The sequence below is a fragment of the Mauremys reevesii genome, linkage group 7 (assembly GCF_016161935.1).
Source record: "Mauremys reevesii isolate NIE-2019 linkage group 7, ASM1616193v1, whole genome shotgun sequence".
NCBI classification, from domain to species: domain Eukaryota; kingdom Metazoa; phylum Chordata; order Testudines; family Geoemydidae; genus Mauremys; species Mauremys reevesii.
In genome coordinates this window covers 72675608-72701328 of record NC_052629.1, presented here as the reverse complement: position 1 = coordinate 72701328, position 25721 = coordinate 72675608, and the positions used below count along the sequence as shown (strand labels likewise).

Sequence of the window (25721 nt, the reverse complement as noted above, 5' to 3'; positions counted from 1 at the left end):
GGACCCATTAGTCTTGTCAAAACAAGGTTCAAGTCCCAAGAGAAAAGGATCATCTACCTGAGGGTACAACCTTTCCAGACCCTTCGAAAAACATATTGACACAGAACTGGAAAAACAAGAACAATCATCAGTTGGATGGTGGAAGGCCAAAATAGCTGCTAGATAGACTTTGATGGAACTAATGGGCCAAACCTTGTTGTTTTATTGGTAACAGTGGTGGCTGCTTACTGAGGGCCCAGCTTCCGCAGTGCAGAAGTAAGGGTGGCAATACCATACTAGCAACCAGGTGAGTTTGAGAGGGAGTTTGTGGGAGGGAGTCATAATATACCGTAATAGCTATTGTGAGGAAGGGCTGCATCGCCAGTGCCAACGCTGCTCCTGTCTCTTCCACCTGCGCCTGTATCCAGACGGACAACCTAACCATGGATGCCTCTACCCAGATCCTGGTTTGGATTTGCAAAGATTGTGGGCTACATTTCCCACTCACAGAAAGCCAGGTTCGGGGGACCATACAGTGTGAAAGATGCCTGCTGGTGGAATCTCTCAGGAAGCAAATGGGAGAGCTACAGGAGGAGGTTGCTAGGCTGAGGAGCATCCAGGCCCATGAGGAATTCCTTGAGAGTATTCATATGGACACATGCAAGGCTGAGGAAGCTATCCAGCTACAGAGGACTGCTGTCACACCACTGAGGGAAGAGGGTATGGCTCTGTCACAGGGAGGACACTTGCTGCTGGTTACTTCTGGCAGCAGGCAGTGCTTCACCCCTACTTCCAACTCACCCACCATGGTGATGGAAAACTGCTATGCTGCCCTGGCAACAAGCGATGAGGAATCACCCCCGAAGGTAGAGGAGGAGAAGCCATGTACCCCCAAGACTAGAAAGACTGCAGCCACCTCTCCCAGGAGGAAACGTAGGGAAGTGGTGGTTGGTGACTCTCTTCTGAATGGGATGGAGGCACCGATCTGTCACCCTGACATGGCATCCCAGGAGGTATGCTGCCTGCCAGAGGCCCATATCCGAGATGTTACGGAGGGATTGTCAAGGATCATCTGGCCCTCTGACTACTACCCCATATTACTCATCCATGTGAGCACTAATGATACTGTGAGGTATGACTCTCAGCAGATCACAAGTGACTACAGGGCTCTGGGAGTAAGGGTGATGGAGTCTGGAACACAGGTGGTGTTCTCTTCAATCCTTCTGGTCAAGGGTAGGGGCCCAGATGGATCCTGGAGGCGAATGCTTGGCTGCGAGGATGGTGTCACCAGGAGGGCTTTGGCTTCCTTGACCACAGGATGCTGTTCCAGGAAGGACTGCTAAGCAGAGATGGGGTCCACCTATCGAGGAAGGAGAAGAGCATATTTGGATCTAGACTGGCTAACCTTGTGAGGAGGGCTTTAAAACTAGGTTCGAAGGGGGCAGGTAACCAAAGCCCACACAGGTAAGTTAAAAACATGGAGACCTGAGAGAAGGGTAGGAATTTGGACGAGCATGGGCTCTTATAGCAGGGATAAGGGAGAGAAGACAGAATGAGGATGGGGGGAAAGAATCAAATCAGTATCTTAAGATGTCTGTATACTAATGTGAAAAGTATGGGAATAAGCAGGAAGAACTCGAAATGCCAGAAAATAAACACAGCTATAACATAAATTGACTTGGTGGGATAATACACATGATTGGAATATTGGTACAGTAAGGACAGTCAGGGGGGAAAGGGAGGTGTTGCCTTTTGTATTAAAAATGTATACACTTGGACTGAAGTCAAGATGGAAACAGGAGACAGATTTGTTGAAAGTCTCTGGGTAAGGCTAAAAGGAGTAAAAAACAAGGATGATGTCATGCTAAGGGTCTACTACAGACCACCTAACCAGGAAGAAGAGGTGGATGACGCTTTTTTTTTAAGCAACTAACAAAATCATCCATAGCACAGGACTTGGCGGTAATGGGGGACTTCAACTAGCCAGACATGTTGTGAAAATAACACAGCAGGGCACAGATTATCTAACAAGTTCTTGTAATGTATTGGAGACAATTTTTAATTTCAGAAGGTGGAGAAAGCTACTAGGGGAGAGGCTGTTCTAGATTTAATTTTGACAAATAGGGAGGAACCGGTTGAGATTCTGAAAGTGGAAGGCAGTTTGGGTGAAAATGATCATGAAATGGTAGAGTTCATGATTTTAAGGAATGGTAGGCGGGGGAACAGCAAAATAAAGACAATGTATTTCAGGAAGGCAGACTTTAGCAAACTCAGGGAGTTGGCAGGTAAGATCCCATGAGAAGCAAGTCTAAGGAGAAAAACAATTAAAGACAGTTTGCAGTTTTTCAAAGAGACATTATTAAGGGCACAAGAGCAAACTATCCCACTGCATAGGAAAGATATGAAGCATGGCAAGAGGACACCCTGACTTAACCAGGAGATCTTTAATGATCTGAAACTCAAAAAGAGTCCTACAAAAAGTGGAAACTAGGTCAAATTACAAAGGATGAATATAAACAAATAACACAAGTATTTAAGGACAAAATTAGAAAGGCCAAGGCACAAAACGAGATCAAACTAGCTAGAGATATAAAGGGTAATAAGGAAACATTCTACAAATACATTAGAAGCAAGAGGCAGACCAAGGACAGGGTAGACCCATTACTCAATGACGGAGGGGGGAGGGGGGACAACAACAGAAAATGTGGAAATGGCAGAAGTGCTTAACAGAATCTGAGTAGCTCACAAACTTCAATTAATTTATTTTCACTGCACTGAGAGATCGGGGCATTGTTATTCCCATTTTACAGATGGGAAGCTGAGGCACAGAGTGGTGAAGTGCCTTCCCCAAAGTTATCCAGCAAGCCAGTGGCAGAACTGGGATTAGAAGCCAGGTCTCCTGAGTCTCAGTCCATTGTCCACTTGGTCCTCTAGAGCAGTGGTTCTTGTAGTAGGAAGAAAGCCTGAGGCATAAGCCCTTGTATCAGAGGCCTGATATGAGGCAAGACCTGCTCACACAATCTGGCAAGAACAGGGCTGATATTGCAGAAATACACATTCCTAAAAAATGCTAAGAACAGAGTACTCATGCAAACACATCCCCGTATCAAGTGGTACCAGAACATCCCTAAATCAAGGATGGTACAAAAACATTCCCCAAGGATAACAGGAACACACTGATCCCTCCTAAAAGATAAGGTCAGGATGACAGTACGTAATACAGATGTTTTGATCAAACCAACATGTACAAGGTGATAACAAGCCACATCAGGGAGCAGTAACTAATTATGTCAGAGGAGGTACTAACTTGTTTGTATTAGAGTATAACGATGTATCTCAGAGGAAGTATCTTTGGCCAGCCTAGGCGGCAGTGGAAAGTCCGGCCACTGACTGAGCTGCATCCATTGTCACAGGCATACATGTGTTAGTATCCTCATAGAATCTACCGGGTGCTATCACCGTGCTTCGTTGACAATAAACCTGGCTGGGTGCCTTCATACCTTAACGGATCTTGTGGTAATTGGGCGGTTCACTCGAGATCTGCTGTGCCAACTGTCTACGCAGAGCTGGGACAGAACACAGGGAGAACACACATACCCAGCCGAACATCTGGGTGTTCTGTTGAGGGGACAGTTTGGCAGTTTGACCGTGAGCTTGATTGTTTGATTGCTTGTTTGAACAGTGTGAATTGGGAGTGCTTTGTTCCAGCTGGGCCTGACTGTTATAAAAAGGCAGTCAGCTGAGCAGCGAACAGCAGAGAGGCAAACAGAAGGAGTTTGCCTGGGAGTTCGCCTGGAGAGAGCCTACTGAGGGGCTCCCCTCTCGCAGGTTTCTCCGAGTAGCTTCTGCCACAAGTAAGGAAGCTCTTAGAAGGAAGAGACTATGGATGCTGAGCGATCCGCTGTTGTGACCTGCGCAGGATGTGCCATGTTTGTCTTCCTTCCACAGGATAGAAGCGACTTTGTCTGTACAAAGTGCAAGCTGATCTCCATATTGGAAGAGAAGATTCAAGGTCTGGAGAAACGAATATCAACCCTGCGTTCCATAAAAGAAAATGAGGATTTCCTGGATAGACGTCAGGATCAGCTTCAGCGGGCACAATGTTCTGAAGATTCAGAGCAGGCTACGCAGCGGGGACAGAAGGCCAGCGAGGATAATTGGCGGCATGTGACTTCCAGAAGAGGAAAGAGTACCAGAAACGTCCATGTACCAGAAACACAGATGCAGATGAGCAACCATTTTCATGTTCTCTCCACAGGTACTAGTGCAGAGAGTGGAGTGGATGATACATCTGAGGGAACAGAGCAGAAGGAGACTCCACTGATTGGAAGGTATGAGATGCACCGTCCTAGGGATGGGGGTTCCACGACCACCACTCCCAAGAGGAGGAGGAGGAGGGTGGTGGTGGTCGGGGACTCTCTCCTCAGGGGGACTGAGTCATCTATCTGCCTCCCTGACCGGGAAAACCGAGAGGTGTGCTGCTTGCCAGGGGCTAGGATTCATGATGTGACGGAGAGACTGCCGAGACTCATCAAGCCCTGAGATCGCTACTCCTTCCTGTTTCTCCACGTGGGCACCAATGATACTGCCAAGAATGACCTTGAGCATATCACTGCAGACTACGTGGCTCTGGGAAGAAGGATAAAGGAGTTTGAGGCGCAAGTGGTGGTCTCGTCTATCCTCCCTGTGGCAGGAAAAGGCCAGGGTAGAGACCGTCGAATCATGGAAGTCAACGAATGGCTACGCAGATGGTGTCGGAGAGAAGGGTTTGGATTCTTTGACCATGGGATGGTCTTCCAAGAAGAAGGAGTGCTAGGCAGAGACGGGCTCCACCTCACGAAGAGAGGGAAGAGCATCTTTGCAAGCAGGCTGGCTAACCTAGTGAGGAGGGCTTTAAACTAGGTTCACCGGGGGAAGGAGACCAAAGCCCCGAGGTAAGTGGGGAAGTGGGATATCGGGAGAAAGCACAAGTAGGTGAGTGCATACTGGGACACCAGGACGATCAGTGAGTTATCTTACATGCCTATACACAAATGCAAAAAGCCTGGGGAACAAGCAGGGAGAACTAGAAGTCCTGGCACAGTCAAGGAATTATGATGTAATTGGAATAACAGAGACTTGGTGGGATAACTCACATGACTGGAGTACTGTCATGGATGGATATAAACTGTTCAGGAAGGATAGGCAGGGCAGAAAAGGTGGGGGAGTTGTGTTGTATGTAAGAGAGCAGTATGACTGCTCAGAGCTCCAGTATGAAACTGCAGAAAAACCTGAGAGTCTCTGGATTAAATTTAGAAGTATGAACAACAAGGGTAATGTCGTGGTGGGAGTCTGCTACAGACCACCAGACCAGGGGGATGAGGTGGACGAGACTTTCTTCCAGCAACTAACAGAAATTGCTAGATCACAGGCCCTGGTTCTCATGGGTGACTTTAATCACCCCGATATCTGCTGGAAGAGCAATATAGCAGTGCACAGACAATCCAGGAAGTTTCTGGAAAGTGTAGGGGACAATTTCCTGGTGCAAGTGCTGGAGGAACCAACTAGGGGAAAAGCTCTTCTTGACCTGCTGCTCACAAACAGGGAAGAAATAGTAGAGGAAGCAATAGTGGATGGGAACCTGGGAGGCAGTGACCATGAGATGGTCGAGTTCAGGATCCTGACACAAGGAAGAAAGGAGAGCAGTAGAAGAGAGACCCTGGACTTCAGAAAAGCTGATGGGCAAGGTCCCCTGGGAGAATAACATGACGGGGAAAGGAGTTGAGGAAAGCTGGCTGTATTTTAAAGAATCCTTATTGAGGTTGCAGGAACAAACCATCCCGATGTGTAGGAAGAAAAGTAAATATGGCAGGCGACCAGCTTGGCTTAACAGTGAAATCCTTGCTCGTCTTAAACACAAAAAAACAGCTTACAAGAAGAGGAAGATTGGACAAATAACCAGGAAGGAGTATAAAAGTATTGCTCAGGCATGCGGGAGTGAAATTAGGAAGGCCAAATCACACTTGGAGTTGCAGCTAGCCGGAGATGTTAGGAGTAACAAGAAGGGTTTCTTCAGGTATGTTAGCAACAAGAAGAAAGTCAAGGAAAGTGTGGGCCCCTTGCTGAATGAGGGAGGGAACCTAGTGACAGAGGATGTGGAGAAAGCTAGTGTACTCAATGCTTTTTTTGCCTCTGTCTTCACAGACAAGGTCAGCTCCCAGACAGCTGCACTGTGCAGCACGGTATGGGGAGGAGGTGACCAGCTCTCTGTGGAGAAAGAAGTAGTTCGGGGCTATTTAGAAAAGCTGGACAAGCACAAGTCCATGGGGCCGGATGTGCGAGGGTGCTAAAGGAGTTGGCCGATGAGATTGCAGAGCCATTGGCCATTATCTTTGAAAAATCATGGCGATCGGGGGAGGTCCCGGATGACTGGAAAAAAGCTAATGTAGTGCCCATCTTTAAAAAAGGGAAGAAGGAAGATCCAGGGAACTACAGGCCAGTCAGTCTCACCTCAGTCCCTGGAAAAATCATGGAACAGGTCCTCAAGGAATCCATTCTGAAACACTTAAAGGAGGGGAAAGTGATCAGAAACAGTCAGCATGAATTCACCAAGGGCAAGTCATGCCTGACTAACCTAATTGCCTTCTATGATGAGATAACCGGCTCTGTGGATGAGGGGAAAGCAGTGGATGTGCTATTTCTGGACTTTAGCAAAGCTTTTGATAGTCTCCCACAGTATTCTTGCCAGCAAGTTAAAGAAGTATGGGCTGGATGAATGGACGGTAAGGTGGATAGAAAACTGGCTAGATGGTCGGGCTCAACGGGTAGTGATCAATGGTTCCATGTCTAGTTGGCAGCCGGTATCAAGTGGAGTGCCCCAAGGGTCGGTGCTGGGGCCGGTTTTGTTCAATATCTTCATTAACGATCTGGAGGATGGTGTGGACTGCACCCGTAGCAAGTTTGCAGATGACACTAAACTGGGAGGAGTGGTTGATACGCTGGAGGGTAGGGATAGGATACAGAGGGACTTAGACAAATTAGAGGATTGGGTCAAAAGAAATATGATGAGGTTCAACAAGGACAAGTGCAGAGTCCTGCACTTAGGACGGAAGAATCCCATGCACTGCTACAGACTAGGGACCGAATGGCTGGGTAGCAGTTCTGCAGAAAAGGACCTAGGGGTTACAGTGGACGAAAAGCTGAATATGAGTCAACAGTGTGCCCTTGTTGCCAAGAAGGCTAATGGCATTTTGGGTTGTATAAGTAGGGGCATTTCCAGAAGATCGAGGGACGTGATCATTCCCCTCTATTCAGCACTGGTGAGGCCTCATTTGGAGTACTGTGTCCAGTTTTGGGCCCCACACTACAAGAAGGATGTGGATAAATGTGGAGAGAGTCCAGCGAAGGGCAACAAAAATGATTAGGGGGCTGGAGCACATGACTTATGAGGAGAGGCTGAGGGAACTGAGATTGTTTAGCCTGCAGAAGAGAAGAATGAGGGGGGATTTGATAGCTGCTTTCAACTACCTGAAAGGGGGTTCCAAAGAGGATGGATCTAGACTGTTCTCAGTGGTAGCAGATGACAGAACAAGGAGTAATGGTCTCAAGTTGCAGAGGGGGAGGTTTAGGTTGGCTATTAGGAAAAACCTTTTCACTAGTAGGGTGGTGAAGAACTGGAATGGGTTACCTAGGGAGGTGGTGGAATCTCCTTCCTTAGAGGTTTTTAAGGTCAGGCTTTACAAAGCCCTGGCTGGGATGATTTAGTTGGGTTTGGTCCTGCTTTGAGCAGGGGGTTGGACTAGATGACCTCCTGAGGTCCCTTCCAACCCTGAGATTCTATGATTCTATGATCTAACAACTTTGGTGACCCCGACTACCGATCTGCTAAGTAAGCAAGCTGTTCTCCGTAGGAATTGCAATCTAACATGACAGAAAACCACAAGCTAGGGAACTCCCTTAACCCCTCCCTGCTAATTCCCACACAGTTTAATGAGGTATGGATGTGCTGGGACTGAAGTGTTAACTCTCATGCTCAAACTTTGTCATATTTACTGTTATGCTCTGGGCAGGGTTGATTAAGGTCACTCAATATAGTAAACTCTTAATTGTATTTATATTCTGTTCCTAGACAGAATATGCCTTTGTGTGGGTTTTGATTATGTTTTTTTTTTTTAAGGTGGCCACCTAGTTTTCAGTTCTCATATTTGCTTATCATTACATCCATTTTCCTATTGATTAGAGAGCATAAATTGTTTTACTTTAAAAAGTTAACACTTCAGAGACTACAGAAGAACATATGATTGTAATATCTAAAATGCATCGCTACGTGGGATTAAAAATGGAACAAAGATTCTTGGTTCATTGTACAGTGTATTTTCAATTTTGCCTTAGCAATCAAGTTGAAAGTCATAATATTGTTCATATTATTAAAGAAATAACTAAGTAATATTGTCATTAAATAGGTTTTAGATGATGATTTTGAAGGGTGTATGCAGTTGCTGCAAACTAATGGGTTTAATCTCACCTTTGATGAAAAAATAATAGCATGTAATGGCCCAAGAAAACAGGAATGCAGCAGGATGTGCTCTAGAGCAGTGGTTCTCCAACTTTTTTTTCCGTGGACCACTTGAAAATTGCTGAGGGTCTCGGCGGACCACTTAATGATCTTTCCAAATGTTGTTTGTACCATTAGCTGACTATTGTAAAGCGCTTTGGATAAAAGCACTATATATATAAAAAAAAATTAACTTTTTTAGTTCTACAAATAAAAGCACACAACTCATATTTTAATATCAGCAGTCTTACCTTTCTAATGCGATGGATGTGCCCTCTCTTCCCCACCACGGCAGCCCCTGAGCTGGGTCTGGGAAGGAGGGGGTTCTCTCCCTCTCTCCCCTGCCATAGCAGCCACATAGCTGAGGTTGGGAAGTAGGGCCGTCTCTCCCCGGCAACCGCAGCCCCGGGGAATGTCACCTATTTCTCTGGCCGCCACAGCCCTGCATGTCCCACATTCCCCCCACCCCCTCTTCTCACCCCACTGCCCCCTCCCATCTATCCCTTATTCCCCCCAAGGCCACCACCTCACTTTACACGTGTGTCTTCTCCAGGGTCCAGGCACCTAATTAGTGGAGCCACGCCTGCACGGCTCCACTAATTAGGTGGGTGGGCTCTTCCTTGTTTCGTGTGCAGCCACCCAGGCGCACACCTTAGTGGGAACCAGCCACAGACCACCTGAATGGAGCTCGCGGACCACAGTTTGAGAACCTCTACTCTAGAGGTATGTCTCTGCTGCAATTAAACACTAGCGACTGGCCCATGTCAGCTGACGCGGGCTCACAGTGCTCAGGCTATGGGGCTTGTAAAATTGCTGTGTAGAATTCAGATTCAGGTTGGTGCCCAAACTCTGGGACACCATGATGGGAAAGTGTCCCAGAGTCCAGGTTCCAGCCCAAGCCCAAATGTCTATACCACAATTTTACAGCCCTGCAGACCTAGACAGCTGACATGGGCCAGACGCAGGTGCAGACATATCGTAAGATTACTCAGAAATCTAAAGGACATTTCATAGTCTTTGTAGACTTTAAGAGGAATTACCCTGAGGAAATAACATGGTATTGGTCACTGAAGGATTCCCTTCTTCTCTCTCCAGCAGCAGCAGAAGGCATTTGGAGATGAATCTCTAAAATAGCACATACACACTAATACAAATGACACAGATGGTATCCAATTGTTAAGGAAATTAATGTATTAATAAACAGTATCCAAATCATGATTTACAATTAGCGCGGACACCATTTTTGAAGCAACAAACTGATGTCCACCAGAATCAATGACTAATAAACTTGTTCTGAAATATTGTTTTGGTATCTCTTCTATTGTTTGAAAGATTAAAAGTGTGTTGATTCAAAATTAAATCACTGTGGTCCTGCAAACAAGCAACGTGCTACCAATGAGCGCCAACAATTTTTTCCTCTCCTTTTATAAATACTGTTTCCCAGATGCACATGCACTTGTAGGCAGGAGAGATAAGGGACTATTATTTATTTGTACTTCAGTAGTGGCTAGGGGCTTCAATGAGGTATCAGAATTCCATTGTGTTAGGCACTGTACATACACTAGGAAGTCATTCCCTGGTCCAAAGACCTTACAATATAATCAGGGAAACAAAACTGGCTACTCATATCCATAACCAGGACCCTGTGCATTCCATGATACTTGCCATGGAATTCAATCCCTGCTACAGCATTGTGCTCCAGAATCTCAGCTAACTCATCCTTATGGTTTCATACATATCCTTGAAAGCTTGATATCCCAAGGGCTTGTCTACACTCACAACTTGTTCTGGTATAGCATAGTGTAACTGAAGCATCTATTTTGGCAGTGTGTGTTCACAATGTGGCACCTGACCCAGTGCAAGTCACAATACTTGTACCAATGCAGCAGTATGCTGCATTGATTAAAGCTTGGTGCCCTGTCAGTAGGTATATCGCCTGCAGGCTGACTATCATATGAGTAATTTTCACAGTGTATTGTGGAATACTTGCTGGCATTCAAGGGAATTGTGGGACTGTGGAACAAACACTAAGCATTCCTTTTGGTCTGTCCCATCAATCTCTATTTGCTCTTGCCATTTCCAAAATGCTCCCTGTCAATCTGGATGAGGATCAGAGGAATGTAGTACAGCACTCATGCAGTATAAGAACCTATAGAGAATAGAATGTCCACTGTTAGGATAGGACATATAATTATAAAGCCTGGCCAGTGGAGGGCAAAAAGGTTACCAGAGAAATGTATGCTGAAGAAAGTAGTACAGTATGGGATTGCAGTGGGAGAACTTTCACTGTGAAGCTGTATTTGTTTCAGTGGGCATTAACTTAACTCCACCAATGAAGATGTGTGCTACTCAAAAGAGAGAAATACCAAACGAACTCAGTGATATTCTGATGCTAAGACACATGCATGTCATCAACCAAACAACAACAAACAAACAACAACAACAACAAAGGTTTTACTGGTGCAACCCCTATGCGAGGAGCCCACAGCTCAGGCTCTCAGCACTGGGCAGAGAGGTTCCAGCTGTCACCACTGCTCACAACTGGTTCTCCTCCCACCTACTCCTTTCAAAACAGGGACCCTACCAATGTGAAATTAATGTTCTTGTCAATTTCATGGTTCCAGCTGACAGCCCCCTGACATTCAACAGCTATTCAAATAAGGCAGTTTCTACACAGACACTGTCACACAAACGACATCGACCTAAGCCTTTCGCCTCTCTTCGAGGTGGATTTACTAGGTGAGCGTATCGGCTAAGGTACAGCAGCAGAAGAAACACAGTAGCGGGTACTTACTTCGGCTATGTCTACACTATGGACCTTACAGTAGCACAGCCGTACCCACTGCAACTGCGCCACTGTAAGGTCTCCCATGTAGCCATTCTATGCTGGCAGGAGATAGCTTTCCTGCCAGCATAATTAAACCACCCCAACGAGCAGCAGTAGCTATGTCGGCGAGAGAGCGTCTCCTGCCGACATAGCGCCATCCACACCAGAGCTTTTGTAGGTCAGGGAACTGTTTTTTTCACACCCGAGTGACAAAAATTTTGCCGACAAAAGTAGTAGTATAGACAAAACCATTGTTAGGTTAACGTAAGCTGCCTTATGTCCACTTAACTTTGTACTGTAGACATGCCCTAGCCCTTATGGTTGCAGACATAACCCTGAAAACATGAACTGAGCACACACAGATCTAGAGAGCCTAATTCAATAGTTCTACAAGGTGTGAACTACCTTATTCATCTCAATTAAGGATCCATGGGCTCTGCAAGTCAACATCTGTAGAATCTGCCCTTTTTCCAAGTTGCCACTTTGCTTACATTTTTGTAAATGCTTGTCGCTTGGGGCAACCTTGTGCATTCCAGTGCATGCATAAATAAAGCTGTTTAGATCCTGTGGACCTTTAACACTCAGGGTATGGCTACACTTGAGAGTTGCAGCGCTGGGAGTTACAGCGCTGGTCGTCCAGCTGTGCAGGGACAGCGCTGGTGTGTGGCCACACTCACAGCTACCAGCGCTGGTGTGTGGCCACATTTGCAGCGCTGTTGGGAGTGATGCATTATGGGCAGCTATCCCAGCGTTCAAGCGGCAGCAACATGCTTTTCAAAAGAGGGGGGTAGGGTGGGGTGGAGTGTAGTGTGACAGGGAGCAGAGGAGAGAGAGAGAGTGTGGATTTTTGGAGCCGACACTGTGAATCAGCTCCCTGCTTTTGCAAAATCAGAAACTTTTTCCGACCCCTTAGTGTTAACTGCAAACAGCCTGCAGACCAGATAAGCAGCTGCCGACTCCCTTTCTCGCTGCTGTTTCTCTCCTCAAGCAAAAAGCAAACACTCAACCCCTGTGAATCAGGCAGGCAGGGGAGATATCTCATTTGATTGTTCACAGATTGATCACAGCAAACAGGAGCTGTGTTTGTTTTTTTAGATAAGCAGCTCCGAGCGGAGACCCGAGTTCACAACAAAACAAAGAGAGGCTGCATAACAAAACAAAGGGGTTAGAAGCATTCCGGGATATCTCCTAATACCCTGGAGGCCAATAGCAGCGCTGGTGTGTGGCCACACTTTACGACCAGCTGGATCACCAGCGCTGCAATGCTTATTCCCCAGGCAGACCCAGGTGTACGGCCAGCGCTGCAGCCAGGGAGTTGCAGCGCTGGAAAGCCTCCACCAGCGCTGCAAATCTTAAGTGTAGCCATACCCTTAGTTTAAACCCATCAGAACTTTCTTGAACTGTGTAACAGCTTCCTTCACAGTGGTGCAGCTTCCTTGCAGGTGTAGCCTACTTCAGGAGCCTTAAGGTTTACCTAAACTTTTCAATATCTATTTTAAAGTGTATTAACAAACAAACAATCTACTTACCCTATTATTTTAATTGAAAGTTTTGAAAAGCCCCTTATAAGAAAAAAACATGTGTTTTAAGGATACCAGTTTCCACATCGCACACCCTTAACTGCAGCATGACGTTGATCATGGCAAAAATTTAAAAGTTACATTTCTTTCATAAAACAAGCATTTGCTTTACCGTCTCATTCTGACATAAAACACACTGCTCTATTTAAAAATGTAACAGTTTGTCAGCATATGGACTGGTAATTAACTAAAAGTTAAGTGGTTACAATCATCTACTGGAGTCAGTTGTTTTCATGGAAACCTTGAGTAGTCTTCCCCCTTTGCATCAGCCAGATATAATTAGTAAGCAGAAGAAACACTGATGCTGTTCTGAAAGCAAAATATCAGCAGAGATAAAAGTGTGTCTTTGAAATTCAAAGGCCTTCAATTGCTTATTCAGTAGTCTACCATGAATATGATTAATCTCCATCACTTTTAAACAACTCCTCAGTTTTAAACAGTCTCCTCTTGGGATTACCTTAACTGTACTGCAATCTATTTTAAAGGACAGCTGGATACACCAAAGTCTATATATAAGCAGAGTTTGAAAGAACCGCTTGCCTCCACATACAAGAGGAGAAGAAATTTGGAGAGGGAATGAGCAGAGTTACTGTATCAACTTGCTCTTTTGGCTGACAGCAAAGAAACCTAAGTGCCACTAGTGCTTTCCCAGGATTCGGGAAACTACTGAGAGGACAAGCAGTCTTTTTGGGGGAGTCTAGAGAAAACCTGCACATGCTCTGTTGTATGCAGATGATTGCCCACAACAGAGTGAGATGATATAAATTTAAAAAGTAAGCCAAGGGGGAAAGATTGGGGGGGAGGGGAAGGGTGCAGAAATGATGGAGAGTGAAAATACAGGCTGACCCAGATGCTCATCATAACTGCAGTGAACACATATCCATATGGACCCATGGTATCATGGTAATCTGAGCACACAAGCACTTTTTCCCTTTCTGCTGGTGAAACGAGTATGGCCAGAAAGTAGTTAAACAGTGGCTTCTCCTCAATATAGGGCATAATACACTAACAAATTCAAAATCTGTGGATGATCTGTGAACCCAAAGTTTGTCTGAACTGTTATAAGGCCTGGTCTACACTACACGTTTATACCGAAATTAGCAGCGTTAAACCGATTTTACGCTGCACCTGTCCACACAACGAAGCCCTTTATATTGATATAAAGGGCTCTTAAAACCGATATCTGTACTCCTCCCCGACGAGGGGAGTAGCACTCAAATCGGTATTGCCATGTCGGATTAGGGTTAGCGTGGCCGCAATTCGACGGTATTGGCCTCCGGGAGCTATCCCATTGTGCACCATTGTGACCGCTCTGGAAAGCCATCTGAACTCGGATGCACTGGCCAGGTAGACAGGAAAAGCCCCGCGAACTTTTGAATTTCATTTCCGGTTTGGCCAGCGTGGAGAGCTCACCAGCACAGGTGGCCACGCAGAGCTCATCAGCACAGGTAACAATGTAGTCTCCTGAGAATCGAAAAAGAGCCCCAGCATGGACTGCACGGGAGGTACTGGATCTGATCACTGTATGGGGAGAGGATTCCGTGCTAACAGAACTCCGTTCCAAAAGACGAAATGAAAAAACATTTGAAAAAATTTCCAAGGCCATGATGCAGAGAGGCCACACCAGGGACTCAGTACAGTGCCGTGTGAAAAGTTAAGGAGCTCAGACAAGCCTACCAGAAAATCAAAGAAGCAAACGGAAAGTCCGGGGCAGGGCCAAAAACATGCCACTTCTATGCTGAGCTGCATGCAATTCTAAGGGGGTTCGCCACCACTACCCCACCCCTGTCCGTAGATTCCGAGGTGGGGATGGTAATCGCAGCCATGGCTGAGGATTCTGCGGACGGGGAAGATGAGGAGGAAGAGGAGGACGAGCTTGTAGAGAGCACACAGCACTCCATTCTCCCCAACAGTCAGGAGCTTTTTCTCAGCCTGACGGAATTACCCAGCCCTCCCAAGCAACTATCCCAGACAATGAAGCCATGGAAGGGACCTCTGGTGAGTGTACCTTGTAAATATAAGACATGGTTTAAAAGCAAGCGTTTTTTAATGATTACTTTGCCCTGAGGACTTGGGATGCATTCACGGCCAGTACAGTTACTGGAAAAGTCTGTTAACATGTCTGGGGATGGAGCGAAAATCCTCCAGGGACATCTCCATGAAGCTCTCCTGGAGGTACTCCAAAAGCCTTTGCAGAAGGTTTCTGGGCAGCGCTGCTTTATTCCGTCCTCCATGGTAGGACACTTGACCATGCCATGCATGTAGCAAGTAATCTGGTATCATTGCATGACAAAGCATGGCAGCGTATGGTCCCGGTGATTGCTGGCATTCAAGCAACATCCGTTCTTTATCTTGCTGTTTTATCCTCAGGAGAGTGATATCGTTCACGCTAACCTGGTTGAAATTCAGGAATTTAAGTAAGGGGACAGAGATGGCCATTCCTACTGGGCTGTTTGCCTGTGGCTTAAAAGAAATCCTTCCCTGCAGGTAGCCAAGCAGGGGGAAGGGGGGGGGGGGACGGCGCGATTGGCGCTGAGCTTTTCTGCATTTGGCTAGCAGGGATCTTTCCTGCTACCAGCCATGCGGGGGAGGGGTGTGTGTGTTTAGCAGTGATCTTCCATGATACCAGCCACGGGGTGGTTTCTGCTGCTGCACGTTAACAGGAAAGCTGCAGCACTCAACGAACTTTGCTTGCTATTTGGGAAAGGAGGGCGCTGGATAGATGAAGGCTGCAGAAGACGAAAGACAATGGCTTACCATGGCCACATGCAAGCCGAATTCTGGTGCCCGGACCTGCGTCTGTGATCTGTAACACGAAAGCCGCAGGCACTCAATATTAAGATGCAAAATGCGACCTTGCAGTGAAAACTCATGTGCTATGCAAGGTGAATAGTGTTGTTCACCGTGAAAGAGTATGACCATTGTTCTCTAAAATGTATCTTTTTAAATACTTCTCTCCCTTTTTTCCCCTCTCTCCTGCAGCTGCAAATTTTTCAAGCCTCCCTACTCCGTCCCAAAGGCTATCTCAGATAAGGCAGCGGAAAAAAAAGATGCGAGAAGAAATGTTTTCGGAAATCATGGAAGTGACCCGCAATGAAAGAGCTCATCTGAATGAGTGGAAGGACGTGGTAGCAAAGGGCAGGAAAGATGCCAGTGACTGTGAGGACAGGAGGGACGAACGGGAGGACAGGAGGGACGAACGGGAGGACAGGAGGGACGCTCGAGATGAGAGGTGGCGGCAGGAAGATCAGTGGTGGCGGGATGCAACTCTGGGGCTGCTGCGTGATCAAACTGACATGCTCTGGCGTATGGTGGAGCTTCAGGAATGGCAGCAGGATCACAGAGTGCCGCTGCAGCCCCTGTATAACCCCCCTCCCCCCTCCCCATGTTCCTCAGCCTCCTCACCCGCCAGACGCGCAAGAACTCGTGGGGGTAGGCTCCGTGCACCTGCCCACTCCACCCCAGTGGACAGCCCAACCAAAAGGCTCTCATTATTATGAAAAATTTTTAGTGGTCTTTTCCTTCCCTACTATTCTCCTCCCAAACCCCACCCGGGCTACCTTGTCAGTTCTCTCCCTCTTTTTATAATTAAGTAATAAAGAATACATGATTTTTAAATGAGAGTGACTATTTCCTTAGAAAGCAAGCTGTGATCGAAGGGGGGTGTGTGGCTTACAGGGAACGAGTCAATCAAGGGGGGGTTTCATCAAGGAGAAACAAAACACAACAGTCACACTGTACCCTGGCCAGTGATGAAACTGGTTTTCAAAGCTTCTCTGATGCGCACCGCTTCCTAGTGTACTCTTCTAATCGCCCTGGTGTCTGGCTGTGTGTAATCAGTGGCCAGGCGATTTGCTTCAGCCTCCCAACCCGCCATAAAGGTCTCCCCCTTACTCTCACAGAGATTGTGGAGCACACAGCAAGCAGCAATAACAATGGGGACATTGGTTTGGCTGAGGTCTGAGTGAGTCAGTAATGTGCGCAAGCACGCCTTTAAACAGCCAAATGCACATTCTACCACCACTCTGCACTTGCTCAGCCTGTAGTTGAACAGCTCCTGACTACTGTCCAGGCAGCCTGTGTATGGCTTCATGAACCATGGCATCTAGGGGTAGGCTGGGTCCCCCAGGATAACGACATGCATTTGAACATCCCCAACTGTTATTTCTGGTCTGGGAAGTAATTCCCTTGCTGCAGCCGTTTAAACAGAGTAGTGTTCCTGAAGACGCGAGTGTCATGAACCATTCCCGGCCATCCCATGTGGATGTTGGTGAAACGTCCCTTGTGATCCACCAGTGCTTGCAGCACCATTGAAAAGTACCCCTTGCGGTTTATGTAGTGGGTGCCCTGGTGCTCCAGTGCCAAGATAGGGATATGGATTCCATCTATCGCCCCACCAGAGTTAGGGAATCCCATTGCAGCAAAGCCATCCGCTATGACCTGCGCATTTCCCAGAGTCACAACCTTTCATAGCAGCAGTTTTGTGATTGCTTTGGCTACTTGCATCACAGCAGCCCCCACAGTAGATTTGCCCACTCCAAATTGATTCCCGACTGACCGGTAGCTGTCTGGCATTGCAAGCTTCCAGAGGCTATTGCCACTCGCTTCTCAACTGTGAGGGCTGCTCTCATCTTTGTATTCTGGCGCTTCAGGGCAGGGGAAAGCAAGTCACAAAGTTCCATGAAAGTGCCCTTACGCATGCAAAAGTTTCACAGCCACTGGGAATCGTCCCACACCTGCAACACTATGCGGTCCCACCAGTCTGTGCTTGTTTCCCGGGCCCAAAATCGGCGTTCAATGGCTAGAACCTGCCCCATTACCAGCAGGATCTCCAAAGCGCAGGGGCCCGCAGTTTGACAGAATTCTGTGTCCATGTCCTCATCACTTTCGTTGCCGCACTGCCGTAGCCGCCTCCTCCTCGCCTGGCTTTGCATGTCCTGGTTCAGCATTGACTGCACGAGAATGCGCGAGGTGTTTAAAACGTCCATGATTGCTGTCTTGAGCTCAGCAGGGTCCATGCTTGCCGTGAAATGGCGTCTGCACTGTTCACCCAGGAAAAAAGGCGTGAAACGGTTGGCTGCTGCTGCCTTCACAGAGGGAGGGGTGAGGCTGTACCCAGAAGCACCAGCGGCAATGCTTTTTGCCCCATCAGGCACTGGGATCTCAACCCAGCAATCCAGTGGGCAGGGGAGACTGCGGGAACTATGGGATAGCTACCCACAGTGCAACGCTCAGGAAATCGACACTAGCCTCGGTACATGGACGCACACCGCCAAATTAATGTGCTTAGTGTGGCCGCGTGCACTCGACTTTATACTATCTGTTTTTAAAAAAGGGTTTCTGTAAAATCAGAATAATCCCGTAGTGTAGACATACCCTAAGAGCACTAATCAATTACTTTTATCACGAACACCTGTAAAAAGCACCAGAAAAGTGTTAAATGTTACTGACAAACAAGGAAAATAAGAGAAATCAAGTTATATGTAATCATAATTTTGACACAACATGATGTTGCAACTTTTGAACCACACAATACAGTACCGTGCAGGGACATTCAATGTCACTGACTGAAGCTGAATGGGGGCACTGCAGAAAGATTGCATTTTTCTCCATTCAGCAGAAAACGGTTACCATATATACTCGTTCATAAGCCAAATTTTTTTAGTAAAAAAGGGAAGCACCAGAGAAGGGGTTCTGCTTATGAATGGGTATAGAGAGGGAGAGGTGGGACACAGCCCCTCCCGCCAAGAGAGGGAGCAAGGAGAGGCAGCAGCACCAGAAGGGAAGAGGTGGGGCCAGAGTCTCTCTGATTCTGGGCACACTGCTCTCCCCCCAGCCTCTGAAGCAGCTGCAGCTCAAGGGCTGGCAGGCTGCAGCCATGCCGCTCAGCCCCACCCCCCAGAGCAGGCTGCAGCCATGCCGCCCAGCCTGCAGGAGCATGCTGCAGCTGTGCCGCCCAGCCCAGCCCGCTGGAACATGCTGCAGCCGCACCGCCCAGTCTGGCCCACCAGAGCAGGCTGTGGCCACGCTGCCCAGCCTGCTGGAGCCGCTCCAGCCAGGCCAGAGACATCCTCCCCAGATAAGGTGGGAAGGGATGGGATGGGGAGAGTGTGGGGGTCCTGGACTAGGGGTGAGGTCATGTGGGGGGTGGTCACAGGGGTTACTCCCCTGACCCCCAGCTTCTCCCCGCCCAAAAATTTCCCCACCAGTTGCTGTCCTGGCCCGTCAGGGTAAGCATCTGACACACCCGGACACTTTGTTTACTTAGGTTTACCTCCGTGCCTGCGGACGTTCTAGGTAAACAAACCATCTCGGCCCGCCAGCAGCTTATCCTGATGGCCCGGGAGCCAAAGTTTGCTGACTCCTAAATTATAGGGTCGACTTATGAACAGGGTCATAAAAATTTTCCATTTTTACTTATCCATCTTGGGGGGTTGGCTTATAAAAGAACCGGCTTATGATCGAGTTTGTTCTCTTTATTAAAAAGATATAGTAATAAAAACCTTGACATAGGACAGTTCTTGGGTATTTAATGCCACAACTTCACCTCAGGCCTTTGAATGTCCCAGTGGATCATTAATTCACAAGAAATACCCTACGACCAAGTCACTCACATTCAAGTTAACTAAACCATTAAAGAGGGGAAAAAATTGAGTTTGCTCACTACTAGAATAAAAGTACTCAGTAACCTGTGATGGTATGCCACAGATTTGTGATAGTATGCCAGACCAATCCAATCCTTGATTTAACTTCACTATATTCAGATTGTATATGCTGGACATATACAACCATCATTACAAGAAAACAAATGTTTTAATTAGGCGTAAACTATTTCTCAAGTACAATGTTCATATCAGAAGTCTGTCTAAGCAGGAAAGTGTTCTCACAATGGCTAAATATGGAAGTCAACAGTTTTTAAAATGTGGGTCATGCCCCAATTTTTTTCCTCTCTTATTGGAAAATCTGAATAACTGATAATACATTTTAATCACTTTTTCTTAAGACAGCACATTTTATCCATAGCTGACAAGACACACTGTTACCAGCAGAATGAATTAATATCCAATCTCCTTCGCTCCCTATTTACTACCTCATTTTGCAGTTTTTCCCAAGTGATAAAAACAAAGGCTGTGCCCACACTACAGTTCAAACTATGCTAGTAACAGCCATATTTAAACCATTTTTTTGTTTTCTTTTTAAAGAATCATGTTATAACATCATGCTATGGACTACCTGAAGGCACAGCCCAGAGCATCATTCTCAAGAAAAAAAAATTGTGTCCATGCCAGTCAGGGTATCTGTTAGCAACACATGATAATAAATAACTTAGGCCTGATCTACACCTAAAACTGAGGTTGAGCAGGCTACATCACTCAGGAGTGTGAAAAATTCACACCTCTGCCAGATGTAGTTAGGCTGAACTAAGCCCTGGTATAAACACCCCAAGGTCAATGAAAGAATTCTTCCACCAATCTTGCTACTGCCTCTCAAGGATTTACTACAACAACAGAAAACCCCCTTCTGTAGCTGCAGCGACTATGCTACAGTGGTATAGTGGAAGCTCTGCTGCTGTAGTGCAGACACACTCTTAAGGCTGGTCTTTAGTGAAGATGCTGATGGGAGAGCTATGCTATGGGAGAGCTTCTTCCATCAGCATAGTTAATCCACCTCCCTGAGAGGCGGTAATTATGTCAGGTATAGAAGCTCTCCCATTGACACAGCGCTGTCTGCACAGAGGGTTAGGTATAACTATGTTGCTCGGGGGTATGGATTTTTCACAACCTTGAGCGAATAGTTATACTGATATAGGTTTGTAGTGTAGACCTGGCCTGAGATATCATAGCCTTAACACTGATGATTTATTGTCAAAAATTACATACGTACTCTGTAAACCACCAGTTCTCAAACTTTAGCAACCCGAGGACCCCCATTTACATTTTAAATGTTTCATGGACCCCAAGCCTCCTGCTCAGCCCCAGGTCCCACCCGCACTCCCCCGCCCCAAGGTCCCACCGCCGACCCACCTCTTCCTGCCCCTGCTCTGCTTCACCCCTGCCCCTCCTCTTTCTGTCCCCTCCTCTCAGTGTGCCCCGTGTCCACTCCCTCCCCTACCTCCCAGTGCCTCCTGTACGCCGCTGAACAGCTGTCCCCCGGCATGCAGGAGGCACTGGGTGGGAGGAGAAGGAGTTGATATGGAGGGCTGGCGGCTCTGGACGTGATTCTGCTCCATCCCCACTCCTTCTCCCTCCCAGCACCTCCTGCACACTGCTCGATAGCTGTTCCCGGGTGTGCAAGAGGCACTGAAAGGGAGGAGGAGGAGTTGAAGGAGGGAGTGGGAGAAGTTGATCAGTGGGGCCGGCAAACTCCCTGCAGTATTCTCGCAGATCCACAGGGGTCTGCAGACCCCAATTTGAGAAATGTTGCTGTAAACTGTTGTGTGTAAAGTCTATATAACTTAGTATTCTGCAACCAGATGTGTGCGCATCAAACCCTGAAGTTTTCTAGTGCAAGACATTTATAGTTACTATAAATAAATTAGGGTATTCTGTGTTAAAACAAATGGCTTAACTTTTCTTCTTAGCAACTATCCTACAAGAAAAATTGAAGTATTCCGTTTCTTGGCAGCTATGTTTTAGGAGAGTCAGAATTAAGGTTACTATTGAAATCTTATGTTAATTTTCGTATCTAAATTTTTGTGAACCGTTAACTGTAAGAATTTTCAAATCTTTACATAAGTCACATTGCTATTTCTATGCTATTCCATGGTGAGGGTGTTCTTGGTGTTTGTTTTTTCTATTTTTAATGTTACTTACTGTAGCAATGTTAACATTTACATTATCAACCCTACACATACACTTGCATGTGCTGAGGCCTATCATCTTAAAAATGTTGTGTATATAACTATATACACTGAATTGTTTTCAGTGCACAAATATCTGTGCACAATATTCTACACAGTTAAACTTCAATATATAAGAACTTATCTGAAAAAATGTGTATGAGCTCAACTGTGCTAGGTCCTTGCTGCTTTGTAACATCCAAAAGCATCTGTGAGGTCCTGGGTTCACTTCCCTCCCCAGAATGACAATACTTTCAGAACCTGAAAAGCTGAACATGGACCAACACTGATTTTAGAAGCACCTCATGGCTTAGTTCTGCTGTTTCAAAATTCTGTTATTGTTCTGAGGATCTAAGGTGCATGAAACAGAATGGATCAGCTGGGAGGGACTGTAACCTGGTATCCCATACTTAATTTCATCTGGGAACAGATGTGGCATCCAGGAAGGGAAGGAAACTTTTCTAGTGCATGCTTTTATTCTGCTGTGAATTTAAATGTTTGGAGGAAATACCATATGTACAAACTGTGCCCTGCAAAAGAGTTTTGAGAGTTTTCACTAGTGACTTCAATGATTTGGATAAACATTACTGATAAGAAAAAGAAGTATTTTGGTTCACTTTAAAAAATAAGCGAGGTTGGTAAGGAGGTTCACAATCATGGTAGAAGTTTACACAGCAGACAGAACTGTTTAAACATAGTTGCTGATCTACCTTGGTTTCAATGGCTGGTCTTAATGTCTTAATGTATCTGGTCTTAATGTCTAATACTAGGAATTGTTTAATAATAGTAGTCCTCACAATTCTCACTAAAACAGTATGCCATGCTGACTTGGTAGGGGAAGCAGGGAGGAAAATACATCATCAGAGGACCCATCTACACCACAGAATGTCACCAGTTTTGTAACCACTTTGTAATACAACTGACTGTATACAGTTCATGTCAAACAAAGCATGGTCAACACATCTTATGTAGGTGGTAGCACATTTCAGCCCTGCTTTGTAACATGACTGTCAGGTTCGAATTAGGTTTTAACATGGTTCTGTTGCATAGATGGGATCACTTGGCATCTACTGTAGCCAATGATCTTACCTTCCAGCTCTCTGCTGTAAGAGTATCCCAAACCACATTGCACCTTGTGAAAAAAAGCCCACAATTCTCTGCCCCTCATATGAGCAGCAGAGATAGTATGGGTTAACTGACCATATTTTCTCCAGAAGGCACTGACACAACATAACTGTGCAGCATGGTAGCTGTGGACAAGTCAACAGAATTAACATATGGTTGGACCAGGAAAATGCTCCTGTGTGGGCAGTTAACCACATTAGATGTAATTGCTATCAAATTACTACCAAGAAGCTATCAAAACCTGGTTACACTTACAGTGGTTCTATATGCAACATAGACAGGGTCAAAAACAGATTGCACCCCCAGCACACAATTCTGTAAGTATAAAATAACAGTCTTGTCTTGGATTTTGGAATAGCTAACTGCATGGGTTATGATTAACATGAACTGTTAGAGAGTTTGGAAATCAGCAGGTTTTCCAGTGCAGTTTGAAATAACCACTCACTGTTAGTTCTCCTGTATTGTCTGAATGGCCTATCCTAATTATTTCTTGCAACAAATTGCAAAGTGTAAAAAATATTACAAGCCTCCACACTATGCATTATTACAACACTGTGATAACAGCACTGAGAGCCACTGACGGCAGAATGCTCATTTGTAGTATTTTTTACTTTTATTTTTTGCAATTGTTCAAACAAATCAATAGGTTAAGCAATTTAAAATGAATACCACCTTACTGTAAGTACAGCACTTTGGAAAACACTCCGAGTTACAAAATGTACTACGGGAGTCCAATGCTTTGAAAACAAATATGTCCCTTTAATTTCTCAAGTGTCCCCATTATGTAAAATTTGAATGTTCAAGGCTGTAGTTGTCTAAAATATGCTTTGAAAGCAATGTGTTTCTAAGAATGCCAGTGTTCAAAACAAATTGCTGCATAGAACAGCAACTCTTAAATTACATAGAAACTGTACAAGCACAAAAGAATTAGCCACTTCAAATAAATAACCCCACCACAGCTAAATACAGTTTAATTATCAAACATACAAGAACATAAAATAAAAATCTTCTTCTATATGATTCATGCAAATTGAAGTTGGAAAAGTTCTTAATAGGTCACTCCGTTTTTTCCTGACAATCCACAATTTATGCGTGTTGCTACTATTTTAAAACAATGCTATTATAAAGGAGAGGTTTTTTTGTAAAAATACTAAAAGAACAGACCTGTTGCACCCTGAATAAAGGATGTACACATCCTGCAGCACTTTGGCCACTAATCAGAATTAGAAACTTGAAAGCAGTGACCAATAGCAAAAGAGGCAACTACTCCCTACTCCCTCCTCCTCTGTTCTGTCAGGGTGCACGCTGGAGAGACGGGACTGACTATTAAGACAGCGAAAGCCCATTGCAAGACTCTCATGTGGAGGAGACGGTGCACACGCGCGCACACACACACGCCTGGCACAGTGCGCAAGCCTCCAGAGTACTCGCTATAGATACACCCCACAATACACACGGGGGTGTGCTGGGTGCACCCACACACTGATGCCTCCCCCCCCCGCCGCCCCACGCTCACACATATACAGCCCCGATCTCTCTCTCAGCCCCCCCCATCACACACAGCCCCCACTCAGACAGCCCCTCAGGCCCGCACCCCTCGCACGCAGCCGCCCCACGCCCCGCAGCCGTGTCGTTAACCCCGCAGAGGGCCAGTCGCGGCGCTGACGGAACTCACCCTTAACGGCCCGGTCGCTGGTGCCGTGAGCCGGCGGCGGCCCCTTGCTCCCCTCCTTGACGGACATGGCGGGGCGGGGCGGGGCGGGGCGCGGCCGCGCTCTGCTCCCGGCCGGCGACTGCGGCTCTACAGGCTGCGGGGGCCGCGGCAGCTAGAGGCCCCGGGCGGCAGCAGCCCAAAGGAACATGGCGTCAGGCGAGACTCCGAGCGCCCCACAGCGAGAGGACAGTCCGCCTCGGGACCGACATGCACCGCGCGCCACCCCACGACAGGCGGCTAAGGGAGCGTGGGAAAACTCTCCTTCCCGCTACTCCCGCAGCATGGCCGCAAGGGAGCGTGGGAAAACTCTCCTTCCCGCTACTCCCGCAGCATGGCCGCAAGAGAGCGTGGGAAAACTCTCCTTCCCGCTACTCCCGCAGCATGGCCGCAAGAGAGCGTGGGAAAACTCTCCTTCCCGCTACTCCCGCAGCATGGCCGCAAGGGAGCGTGGGAAAACTCTCCTTCCCGCTACTCCCGCAGCATGGCCGCAAGGGAGTGTGGGAAACGTTTTCCTCCGGCTACTCCCGCAGCATGGCCCCAAGTTAAAGTTCCATTGAGCTAATGGCTGATGAGGCAGACACAGCTTAAGGCACCTCAGTTTCATAAGCCTGGTCTACATTAGGCATTTAAACCGGTTTTAGGAGTGTAAAACCGATTTAACGCCACACCCGTCCACACTAGGAGGCACCTTATATCGATTTTAATGGCTATTTAAATCGGTTTCTGTACTCCTCCCCGACGAGAGGAGTAGCGCTAATATCGGGATTAACATATCGGAATAGGGTTAGTGTGGCCGCAAATCGACGGTATTGGCCTCCGGGCGGTATCCCACAGTGCACCACTGTGACCGCTCTGGACAGCATTCTGAACTCTGATGCACTGGCCAGGTAGACAGGAAAAGCCCCGCGAACTTTTGAAATTCATTTCCTGCTTCCCCAGCGTGGAGAGCTCATCAGCACAGGTGACCACACACAGCTCATCTGCACAGGTAACAATGCTGTCTCCTGAGAATCGAAAAAAAGCCCCAGCATGGACTGCACGGGAGGTACTGGATCTGATCGCTATATGGGGAGAGGATTCAGTGCTAACAGAACTGCATTCCAAAAGACGAAATGAAAAAGTAT

At 46.7% G+C, this 25721-nt stretch overlaps 1 protein-coding gene across 12 annotated transcripts in view; it reads right to left on the bottom strand.

The window, feature by feature from the left end:
* The window catches only part of PPP3CB (protein phosphatase 3 catalytic subunit beta), an 82323-nt gene extending 57465 nt beyond the window's left edge, over positions 1–24858 (bottom strand). For 3 of the 12 annotated variants that reach the window (XM_039480692.1, XM_039480683.1, XM_039480687.1), the window contains exon 1: positions 24559–24854. In XM_039480692.1, the coding sequence (XP_039336626.1) occupies positions 24559–24625 (67 nt within the window). In that variant the 5' untranslated portion in view covers positions 24626–24854. Of the gene's footprint in view, positions 1–3479; positions 3496–24047; positions 24143–24477; positions 24496–24558 lie in introns of those variants that run through there. The other 9 variants (XM_039480688.1, XM_039480691.1, XM_039480682.1 and 6 more) reach the window with 8 other exon arrangements.
* Between the last annotated feature and the right edge of the window lie 863 nt (positions 24859–25721).